At 40.8% G+C, this 12,654-nt stretch overlaps 2 protein-coding genes across 2 annotated transcripts in view; both read right to left on the reverse strand.

The window, feature by feature from the left end:
• The window catches only part of LOC111346825 (uncharacterized), a 551,029-nt gene that overhangs the window by 388,583 nt on the left and 149,792 nt on the right, over positions 1-12,654 (reverse strand).
• LOC111342142 (uncharacterized) lies at positions 242-8,276 on the reverse strand. Its single transcript, XM_088748965.1, is given in 7 exon segments — positions 242-2,415; positions 2,418-2,919; positions 2,922-3,663; positions 3,665-6,030; positions 7,280-7,347; positions 7,692-7,769; positions 8,111-8,276. Coding segments are annotated over 7 exon segments (4,383 nt in total). The 3' UTR covers positions 242-1,954.

A 12,654-nucleotide genomic window follows, 5' to 3' on the forward strand; every position in this document is an offset into this window, starting at 1 on the left:
GGATCACGAGAATCTCGCTCTTACAGCCCCACCCCCCTTCTCGTTACTTTCTAGCGCCGCCAAGAGCATGAACGGAGGAAGAAGTCTGTGAAAGAAGTTGAGTTGGTCAGCGGTCATAGACAACGTATCCAAAGCAACACAGTAGTTAGATGTCTGGCGTGCGCAAGGGTATCATTTCTAGCCGGTCGTGCACCTATTTCCCATACAAAATTCCCTAAGAAAACATAAGAAACAACCGCTATCTCGCCAAACAGGCGAAAGAAAATTGAAGTGTTCACAGAAATCTATCGAACGAAATTGAATGACAGGTAGGGAAAACTCCAAGCCACGCGGACAATCTTTTGAACTTTCAAATTTCAAGGCGTGTATATAAAGTAAATTAGAGGGAAATAATACACAATTTTTGACAGGGAAAACTCGAAACCGTGCGATCATAGTCTTACTAAAGTTTCAGATTTCAAAGCTTGTATTTAAAGTAACCAATCAAATAATAGGAAAACGATAAACAGCTTTGGCAGCTTATAACAAACCAGCTCAATACTGGATCTTTAAAATATTTGTATACTTGTCGTTTAGAAGCTGAGGAAGCTCGGCAATGATCGCCTTTTTGGTGGTTATCTCAAACTATGATTTACAGTCGTTTTAGATCTTTCTACGCGTCATTGAGTTTCATGAGGCATCTCTGCTTCAACATGGGAGGATTGCGCAGTAACTGTGCTCTCATCATGCCCCTCTGTCCTAGATACACTCTTTCTCCAAGGATTCTTCCTTAGCTTCGTTTTTCTTGGTTTTTGTTCTCCCTTGAAAAAAATTATTGGAAGTGCCATCTTCCAAAACCATTTTAAATTTCAAATTTTGCATGTCACCAAACTACTCTTGGTCGGCCTCCTCAGTTTTATGGAAATTTCAGTTCAGTTGTCACAGGCTGCCTTTAGTTCAGTTTGGATTGTAGGCTTTGAAATCATTTTTTCAGACGCGGAACCGCAAAGACCGGTCCTCCTACGCCTGTCTGGATCCGTAAAGTACCTCTTGCAGAGGACGCTTTCCAAAAACCGAGTATAAGACAACATCTTGCAGCGAAATACTCGCTCGCCTCTTGGGTCCGATCAGAATTTCAAGGAATTATGATTAGACACCATTTCTATCATGTAAAAAGAAAACTAAGCACTTCGCTTTACATTCTAGGGAACGGCTGTCAATGTAACTGGCAGCTATCTATGAAATCCAAAAAATATCGAATTTTATGTCTTAGTAAACCTATTTAAGAAAATGGTCAGGAGTTACTAGAGAAAAAGATAAGATATGGCCCATGCTGTTTACTGCTCTGCTCCATGTTGGAGTAGAAATATAATTTTTATACAGCTAGTCATGATAATTTAAGACACCTCTTAAAAAAACACGTTTGAATCAGTTCGAGCTAGATATCAAAGATCAAAACACTTCAAAATTCTTCAAGCTCGTAAGAGCAGTTCATACAAGCGACAAGTCAATGAAAATTCTTTACGACTCTTGCTGAATTATATTTAACTTTGGTTGTTTTTTTTGGTTCTCCCTGCTTTGAAAAGACGACTTTTAACAAAAGATTTCAACGGCAGCTAACTGGTTTCTTCTCCACACATCAACGCATGTAGGTAATTGTTTAGTTCTTCGGGTCTGTTCCCTCTCTGACACAGTTCTAATGCTTACTGCCTAACTATAAAAAAACCAACAAAAAAAAATTTAGGGAGGAATTAACGTTGATACTTCCTTGGCTTAACAATAAGAAAGGATTCAATGCAAAACGGGATTTTTGAAGGATATCTTGTTTTCATTGCTATCATATTTACTAAGGAATAAAGTTATCAGAACAAACGTCAGTACTCAATTGAATTCCAACTCAATTTGCTAGAACAAAAATTGTTCGACAAAAGATATTCTTAACCCACAAAATAAAGACATGAGCATCAATACTTGCTCATAAAAGCATAATAAAAGTTACAAACAGAGTAATTACCAGGTTCAGCATCTGAATTTCCTTGAAATCCAGCCTGACGTCTTCCCCAATGAGTACAAATGGTGCCCAGTACTTGACCTCCTTGAAGTTTTCAATTTCTCTCATACACTTCATGGCCTGATTAAGAGCTTCACTTGTCTTCTTGCCTTTAGCAAGTGCATCGTAGAAGAAACTCATAAACTCTAAGGTACCCTCGTCGTCAATCGCCCACAGGGCTGCCACAACAGATCTAGCACCAGCACTTAGAAATGCTCGAGCAATACTGACCACGCCGTCGGCCATGATCTTCCCCTGAGCGCTGTGACAACAGCTCAGTACAACCAGTCGTGCCTGTAACCCAGCTTCTACGACATCTTTCATTGTCATTAAGTGGTCTTTCTCTGGAGGTTGAGGGTTTTCTCTCGTGGCCTTTGGTGGCAGGTAACTTCTTCGGTTTCCATTTTTCTATGCGCTACAATGTGTACTAAGGCCACCGATGCGAGCCGTTTTAAAACTTTATCTTTTGTTGCCATTTTTCCAGTGAGGGGGGAGATATTGAGGATGCGTCCGATCATCTCCACTTCTCTCCTTGTTCCCGGAAGTTGCACCAACCGTTTTCCCTGGTAGATGATATCTTTGAAACACGGGTCACCAAAAAGAAATGCGCAACTCTTCATGTGAAAGTCAGCTGGGCAATCATTCATTTGTTGTAAGGTCATCAGGGACGGAAGCATCCGAATTCTGAAAGAATCACACAGATATCTTCTCATCGAATCCTCCAATGCTGCATAAGGCACAAGGTAAAACGGTCCCTCAGGAACAAATGTAAGCTGGTCACCATCGATCATTTCAGCAATAGGAGTAATAGTGATGTCATAAAGCTTCTGTAGAGCACTTGATTGGGAGTATCTCACATCAATTCGAGCCATATCGCTCGCGGCTACCTCCACTGAGTTAGCGAGTCAAGTGAAGGATTTTCGCGTGTAGCAGCATCTCTTCTGAAAATATCCTGAAGGGAAATTTTGTTCAGTGGCTGGATAAAAACTTCCAATTCATCTTCATACTTATAACTGTTTACGTGTACCTTTCTCATCTGGATATTATCTTCACTGAGGAAAACCCAGAAGTAAACGTAAGGTCCACTAATAGCTATAAAGACTGTGCTTGATGGAACACAACTCAGGGAAAGGCACAAACTGCTGCTACTTGAAGAATCTAGCGGCTGATATTTTGTGTCCATGAGATCTCTCAAGGCTTGGGCACGTCCTTTTTCTGCGGCAAGAAGAGCATTTACAACTTGACCTTGAATTAAATTTGTCCGCCACAAACCTTTGTATGCGTCTTGGTGCTGATTACAATAAGAAATCTTCCACTGATCGTTGAATTGAAGACTGGCCCTGATCTCATCATACAACTCTACACTCGACTGAAAGCAGAGAAAGGCCCTCACAAGATTTCCATGGCACTCGAAACTTTTTCCAAGAGAACAGAGTGAGCATGCCTCTCCAGTACTTTCCCCAACTTCTTTGGACATTTCTAAGTGACGTTGGAAACAGTCAATTGCTGTTTTAACCATTCCTTGACCGCGATGAATATTGCCGTGCAGACAGTAACTTCTTCCCTCCCCTGCTTTGTTTCCCACCTTTTTTGCGATTCTTAGATGACGTTGCTGGTACTCTAATGCTGTTTCAAGCGTTGCCGAGATTACCATAACTGACTCCCTCTCCGGCCTTGTCTCCCACTTCTTTAGCTATTTCTAGATGACGTTGATGGCACTCAATTGCTTGTTTAAACCTTCTCTGACGAATATAAACGTTGCCGAGGTTGCCATGACTTCTTCCCTCTCCGACCTTGTCTCCCACTTCCATAGCAATTTCTAGATGACGTTTATGGTACTCGATTGCTGTTTCGAACTGTCCTAGACGGCGATAGGTGTTGCCGAGATTGATACAAATGACGCCCTCTCCAGCCTTGTCTCCCACTTCTTTAGCAATCTCTAGATGACGTTGATGATGCTCGATTGCTGTTTTGAACTGTCCTAGGCTATTATAAGCACAGCCTAGACTGGTATAGCTTCTTCCCTCCCCGGCCTTGTCTCCCACTTCTTTAGCAATTTCTAGACGACGTTTATGGTACTCGATTGCTTTCTTGAACTGTCCTTGACCATCAAAAGCGATACAGAGATTGCCATAAGCTGCGGCCTTGTCTCCCACCTCCTTAGCAATTTCTAGAGAACGTTGATGGTACTCGATTGCTGTTTCAAGCTGTCCTAGACCTTGATAAGCACAGCCGAGATTGCCATGACTGAGTCCCTCTCCGGCCTTGTCTCCCACTTCTTTCAGAATTTCTAGATGACGTTGATGGTACTCGATTGTTGTTTTAAACTGTCCTAGACTGCGATAAGCGTCACCGAGACTACCGTAACCTCTTCCCTCTCCGGCCTGGTCTTCCACTTCTTTAGCGACTTCTAAATGGCGTTGATAGTATTCGACTGCTGTTTTGAACTTTCCTAGACCTTGATATGCTTTGCCGAGACTAGCATAGCCTCATCCCTCTCCGGCCTTGTCTCCCACTTCTTTAGCAATTTCGAGATGACGTTGATGGTACTCGATTGCTGTTTTGAACTGTCCTTGACTCTCAAAAGCATTTCCGAGATTGGCATAACTGGCTCCCTCTCCGGCCTTGTCTCCCACTTCTTTAGACATTTCTAGATCACGTTGATGGTACTTTATTGCCGTTTTGAACTGGCCCAGAACGCAATAAGCACATCCGAGATTGCCATAACTGATTCCCTCTCCGGCCTTTTCTCCTAATTCTTTCGCAATTTCTAGATGACGTTGATGGTACTCGATTGCTCTTTTGATCTGTCCACGGCTACGAAAAGCGTTGCCGAGATTGGAATAACCTCGTCCCTCTTCGGCTTTGTCTCCCACTTCCTTAACAATTTCTAGATGACGTTGATGGTACTTCATTGCTGTTTCGAGCTGTCCTAGACCACGATAATTGTTGCCGATATTAGCATTACTGGCTCCCGCTCCGGCCTTGTCTCCCACTTCTTTAGCAATCTCTAGATAACGTTGATGGTACTCGATTCTTTTTTTGAACTGTCCTTGGCTATTAAAAGCGTTGCCGAGATTGGCATAACTCTTTCCCTCTCCGGCCTTGTCTCCTACTTCCTTAGCAATTTCTAGATGACATTGATGGTAGGCGATTGCTGTTTTGAACTGTCCTAGACCTTGATAAGCGCATCCGAGATTGCCATAACTGAATCCCTCTCCGGCCTTGTCTCCCAATTCTTTAGCAATTTTTATATGACGTTGATGGTACTCGATTGCTGTTTTGAACTGTCCTTGACTATAAAACTCGTTGCCAAGATTGGCATAACCTCGTCCCTCTACGGCCTTGTCTCCCACTTCTTTATCAATTTCTAGATCACGTTCATGGTACTCGATTGCTGTTTCGAACAATCCTAGACTTAGATAAACACAGCCCAGATTGCCGTAACTGGCTCCCACTCCGGCCCTATCTCCCACTTCTTTAGCAATTTCTAGACAACGTTGATGGTACTCTATTGCTGTTTTGACTAGTCCTTGGCTATAATAAGCGTTGCCGCGATTGCCATAACTTCTTCCCTCTCCGGCCTTGTCTCCCACTTCTTTAGCGATTTGGAGATCACGTTGTTGGTAGCCAATTGCTGTTTTGAACTTTACTTGACAAAGAAAAGCGATGCCGAGATTACCATAACTTCTTCCCTCTCCGGCCTTGTCTCCCACTACCTTGGCAATTTCTAGATGACTTTGATGGTACTCGATTGCTGTTTTGAACTGTCCTAGACCTTGATAAGCACAGCCGAGATTTCCATAACTGATTCCCTCTCCGGCCTTGTCTCGCAATTCTTTAGCTATCTCTAGATGACGTTGATGGTACTCGATTGCTGTTTGGAACTGTCCTAGACCTTTATTAGCACAGCCGAGAGTGACATAACTGTTTGCCATAGCTTTCAGTTTAGCACTAGACTTGCGTAGTAAATGAAGCAGACGTTTGTTTTTGTTGTCAAACTTAAAACGCGTCAAGGATAGATAAATCATTAGTGGATGTGCGAAAGTGTGATGGAAATGTCTACTTTAACTATCATTTCTGATTTATTAGAATATATGATAGAGCCATCAAAATAGAATCGTAAACGAAATGGGGTTTTTTGTAGAGATCGGATTTTATTAGAGTGAGCTAACTAGCTTTCAAGCGCAATTATATTTTTAGTTTCGGGTGCCAACTTATTGCTTGTCTAGAGGCACAAATGAGAGGCTTTCAGCTTAGACTATGCGTATTCGATATTTTACGGTTTCTTCTTTTATGTTTATTTCCATGGAATAATCGAAAGGACTATTTTAGAATGTTCTAGCTTTTTACAACCGCTGAGTACGTTATAAGCCTAGGTGAACATCGACCACTTGTATTATAGGTAGAAGAACGGGATCGGAACGTACTTATTTTTCTAAAAATATTACATCACCAGAAATCGGGGACATTTCGGGCACGTTACGAAATGTCAGCGGTATGTCGTATTCCACACAATTTAATATGACGGCGGTTGAAGTGAAGTGAATACATAACTTTCTCTTTTCGTAAAAACCCCACGAGAGAAAGGCCTGGAACTTTTCTATCCCAGAAAGCCAAAGGAGACGTCAAAGACAAAGAAAATGGTGGCCAAATTGTGCAGTTTCTGGGAGTTGTATTTTTCGTGCTCTTCCTTCCTAAAATTGGGGTATTTAAAAATGGCGTATTTGGCTTTTGAGTCCTATGAAAATACAAAGAGTTTCCCGGCTCGAGGAAAACTTGTGGGCCAACATATACGACTGTTTACGAGCGATTTAGTTGAGCAAACTTCTGCAGAATGCATATCGAACTACGCAGTTGCGAATCTTCACAAGATTGTTCCCACGACAAAAGAATTGTAACACCTAGTCGAAGCAGATTTTAAGAGTTTGTGTGGGAAAATGGAGTCAGAACTATGAGTTTACTCGTATACCTTGGGAAAAGGTAGGCTTGAATTTCAGTATTTCTTTTTCATAGCGATTGACTCTTTAACCGATGCAGGCTGCATTTCCAAGTACGCAGCGAAAGAATATCCCATTCTTTGACAGCTATTTTGAAAAGACAATCTTTTCCTATGCATTTTCTTATACTGTTTCGTTGCCATTTTGCTTGTAACACGAGAGCCGCCTCCACCACATTGTCCCAAATTTCTGGCAATGACTCGCATTGCTTCTCGTATCACGTTTATTTGAATAATTTGTCACAGGATACGGCCAATGCCATGTGTAACCAGCTTCTTGCTTCTCTATATAGGCAAAGCTTGACACAAGCACTGGCTCCTGAAAAGAAGGCAATAATTGATCATGATGGTGCAAAGTCATTATTAAACGTATGCAGGAAATTGACTTAATTTGTCATTTAGCTGGGAAGAAATTATGATCATGAAGACAATTTTTAAAGTGGAAGAACTGAATATGGGGAACAAAAAGTTAGTGCAAAGCAGCTACCAATGTAGGTTCAATTGAAAGCTTAGTGACCTTTACTTGTGATTTTTACACACGTAGCAGACATTGACACACAATATATCATGGACATATGTGGTGGTTGACCCGCCGAAATCCTAACGATTTCCTTTGGACAAAATTACGGAAAAGGTTTTGATGACTTGTGGCCGAAAACCTACCCTTCTTAATGGCTTTGATTAAAGTGGGTTCCAATCGAACAGCAATTGTTGCATCATCGAGACACTCCAGGTAGTTTCCTATGGAATTCAGGAAATAAGTTGTAGGCAGTCATTATATGCAATTATAGAAGAGGTCCGAAAAAATTTGCGATAGCTTAAAAATCTATTTTAAAATTGTGATCAGATTTTCTTACGAAAAAAAAAATTGAAACACTAGCCTCGCTCCCAATGCGTGGCCTGGTATCTCTAGTGGTAGTGGCGCCCAGCTAGTACCTTAAATGCATGGTTTCGGCTTCTTTTATGCAATTTCTCAAATTGTGATTCACTTGCCAGAATCATGTCTTTGCTTGGAGCAGATTGTGTGTACTGTTATCCAACGTTGCATGAAAAATATAGAAGTTTGAAGAAGAAATTCTTACCCAAATGGAAATGACCTGCTGCCCTGTTGCTATAATTATAAAGATTGATGTTCAGCCGTTTATCCCTGCAGTTCACTTGAAGTCCATCAGTGTAGGAGTCTACCGCGTTCTTAGCCTCTCCTTGTCTGGATTCTTTGTTACCTTTCTCAAGACATACTTTCGCCATCTCTGAAAAACACTCCGATTTAGTTTGATGATGTAATACAAGTAATGAGTATAAGCATCCTTGACAGATAATGCCAAGTGTATACTTATAATAATAGTTAAGACGTAGCGCGCTGTCATTGGTTAACAGAGCGAGCTCTATCGGAGATAAAGCTGCCATGCCATCTGCCAATTTGTACTATGACCGAACACTAGCCGGACCTCTTTTTTTCGTTAATTATAAAAACAAGCGAGCCGGCAAGTAGCAACAGAAGAATCAAACAAAGGTTTGTAAACATTCCAAACGTCGTGATTTACAGGTGCTGCACGTTATTATAACGTGAGCAGAGACGAAAATCCTCAATGAGTAAACGAAATGGACAGTCTGCCGGTGTATAGAAGGCTTTCACGCTGTAGTTGGTTAGAAAATTTAAAATCAAACAAAGCTAAAACCTGTATAATATGTATAGTTTCGTGTTCAAAACAAAGCAGAACAAGATAGGAGTGATGGAAAATATAACCAAACTGGCATAACTATTAAAATTCATACAAATCATGATCAGAGCGACTGCGAGCATGGAGTTTACATGGAGAAAAAGTTCCGTCGCGCTTTTTTTTTCTCCGAAAAATTGAAAAGTTCAACATACTCCTAGATGGCCCTTGTCCTCTCTGTAAAGCAATGAAAAATTATGCAACTTCGGCAACTTCGCACACCACAACGCGATGCAATCCCGCTTTCAAATTTTGTATGCTAGCAGATGGTCCACGCATTACATTTTTTGTCATTTTAGCCCGAACTCTTTTAAAGCTGGACGCACCGGCTATGGCGGGCCAAGAAAACAACTTTGAGGAATTAAACTACAAGGATAAAGCTTTACGATGATGTCTATTTTGATTTGAAAATATATCACACCAGACCTTATAGAAGTATTTAAATGTGTCGAGACAGCAGTTCAGCGGTTCGCATAGCATTTTTTGACAAAATAGCCCAAACTCTTTTAACCCTGGACGCGCCACTTAAAGCGGGCCAAGGTAGAGAATTGGAGGAATTGAAAAAAAAGGATTATTAAGCTTTATGATGGTGTACATCCTGATTTGTAAGTATGTGTGGCATATCTCTTCATAGACCACTGAGGTTGACTTTTATTTTACCTCTGTGAAAAAGACGCGGAGGATTTTATTTCAACAGGTCTTTATTTAGACTTAAACGTAACAACATAACAATAAATTAAGATTTTCCAAGAGATAAGAGGACCATCTGCTAGCACACAAAAATTTATAAGCGGGATTGCATCGCGTTGTAGCGTACGAAGTTGCCGAAGTTGCACAACTTTTCATTACGGAGAAAAAAAGCGCGATAGTACTATTACATATAGTTTTCGAAAGCGGTTCATTAAAGGGTACTTTAGAAAAAATTAAGTCAGTTACGAAATTTGCAACTGTTGGCGGGTTCTTGATATTTTCAGTCAGTGGCTCTTCACGGTTCGCCGAGTTTTTTGAAAGGAAATAATGAAAAGTTGGCTTGCTCAGGGTAACTCGGCTTAGGCGTGTCACCCTAGCACCCGGGACACCTTTTCTTTATTTAAACAGGGTCTAAGTAAAATATACCAACTATTGGGAGATTAAGCTGTAGCTTAGCTATTACTAGTTCAAGCGAATTGGTTGGCATTTAGGTCGAGGAGCTTTCTAAAACCCTTCCACACTTATTGTCCATGGGCCAAAGAGGTTCTCGTTACTACTCAGGGGGACAAAATGTGAGTGTAATCTGATGAAAGATTTTGTGAGAGACTTTGCGGAATCATTTGATAGTAACCGTGAAAGTGTAGCTTTCCCGATTTTACGTATGATGCACGATCCTCGCAGTAGATAGCGCTATTTAAGCAATAGCGAAAATCAGACCTGAAAAAAATCAGGCCTGTACGGGATTCGAACCACTGACCTCTGCGATACTAGTGCAGCGCTCTACCAATTGAGCTAACAAGCCAACTGGGAGCAGGCCAGTTGGCTTGAACTAATACCGCAGTTCAAAATATATGAACTTCATATATTTTATTGTATTTGAATTATCACTTTCACGGGTTTATTACGAATCAACTTAACGGCCTGCTCCCAGTTGGCTTGTTAGCTCAATTGGTAGAGTGGTTCGAATCCCGTACAGGCCTGATTTTTTTCAGGTCTGATTTTGGCTATTGCTTAAATAGCGCTATCTACTGCGAGGATCGTGCATCATACGTATCTAGTACGACAGTTCAAAATATATGAACTTCATATATTTCATTGTATTTGATTTCCCGATTTTGTACGTACTCGTTTATTTGAAGAGAATACCACTTAACATAGAAACGAGGCTGGCAATAAAACGGTTATTTCCAATACCTTCTTTGTTTATTATAGCAAACAAGTCAATACATGTGACATTAAAGAGCACTTAAAAACAATGTTTTGGGAAAAAGGCAAGATTTTTTTACATTTGATTTGAAAGAAAACTTAAATGAAGTCATGAAGTCAAACTTGCAAGGCATCATGGGATAAGTTTCAAGGTAGCGTAGTGCTTCAAAGTTCTATCGATTCTTAACTTTGCCGTCGTATGACGCTTTAAAAAAGACAGCTAATTAACAAAGAACACAAAAATAGAGATATCAAGCCGGATTTTTCATGTTGTTCAAGATCACAACGAAACTTGGTTGCTATGAACCGACCAAACTAAACGGCTTCGTTGTGAGATTGGTATTTTTAATTATTATTTGATTTGGCGGAGAGTGCTAAGAAAGAAAAAATATTCCATCAGCGAGCTATGAAATGAAATAGCCTTTAAACTAATGAAGCGAGAATTGGAGAAAATTTCTCAAAAAACGAAAGACGCAAAAAGATTCGTGGGAGTAATGTGGGAAGTGGAGTGCAAAGGCCTCGTGAGAAAGAGTCTTGCGCGAGCAGAACTTATGTGAAGAAACATGCACCTTTGTGATATGAGAACTAGATATAAGAAAGGAACGAAAATGTGCAGTACTTTAACTGAATTTGTCGACTTGCGCACCGATGACATGATTGGAAAGGCTGCTATAGTTACGGGTGATAGCAGAATTATGTGGTTTTGCCTCTAGCTCGTGATTTTCCAGCAGCTGATGCCTGGTACCATGGCCAGAAATGTTTATTAATGAAAAAACAACATGGTGAAGACGTCTAACTCATGACACATCGCTATTACATTTTGTGAGGTGTTGTAATACACGTTATCATAGCGCTGGCAGCGTCCGTGGGCAATCTGAAGCAAAATCTGCGTTCTGCTCGCTTTCATATCGCGCAAGCAGAGAACTGCTTAGAGCACTCTTGCAAATTCGTACTTTATGGGAAATGTCGCCGACGTAGATCGCAAAGAGTGGCAGAAGATCGTCAAAACAACGAAAACATAAACGGCTCTCTCTATTGGGCTGCAACAGTTGGCTTTTTTTCCTACCGGGGCTATAAAAATAAACAAGACATTTTCGATTCTTATTAAGGCGGAGGACTTTTGCTATTTAAGAAATCCTTTATTAGCCTACTTGTGTGGTCAAGATGGATGGATATCTAATTCATTCATTTTTCGTGTTATGTGCCCTGACTTTGTTTAGCTCCACAAAAACGCCAACAAGAACTCGGCCAATATCCAGCCATCTTAACTTTCCACTTGGTCGATAACGTATATTTGTTGATTGTTTTGTAGAAAAATAGGCTTTAACTGCAAAACGAAAACCTTAGTCACGCAGCAAAACACGCGATATTGTTCTTTATACTTGGTTGTATAAACGTCTACAATACTTTCTTAGAGGGCTCTTCAAAACGAACCCCTATCTACATGATGTGTTTAGGCGCCCGGCAAAGCGTTCAGGCGAAAGTATTTGTTTTGTAGTTTAACTGAGCATTTTCTACAAAACCGGAAGACCCAATCGGTACCCTCTATTTCAACGTCTCTAAAAGCGTAGGGAGAAATATCATGTATTTCATGGTCTGGAAAAGCGTTTACGCCAACGTCTGTATTTTTTAGTCTGATCCCAGCTTTTTCTGCAGACAAGGACCCTATCAATAAAGTGTATTTAAACGCCTCACAAAGTGTAGCGCGCGATATTTCGGTTGTGAGTCTTATGTCTCCGGTCTCCGGTTGGTGTTCGATCTTCGGTTCATAGATACTCTCAGTGCCACTGCTGTCGATACCCGACCAGACAAAGTAAACAAGCGCTTATGCTTGGAAGGTGAATCTGCCCCGGATAAAGCCAATTATTGACACTTAAAGATTCGAATCAGCAAAGAAACGTTTTTTTTTAAGAATGTTGGAAACAGAATCGGTGAAGATTTCCTGAATAATAATCAGCTTTTTGTTCTTCTCAAAAGTCTCTCAAAGGCTCAACTGGCCACGTAGAGAGTTG

Source organism: Stylophora pistillata, chromosome 2 (assembly GCF_964205215.1).
Source record: "Stylophora pistillata chromosome 2, jaStyPist1.2, whole genome shotgun sequence".
Taxonomy (NCBI): Eukaryota; Metazoa; Cnidaria; class Anthozoa; order Scleractinia; family Pocilloporidae; genus Stylophora; species Stylophora pistillata.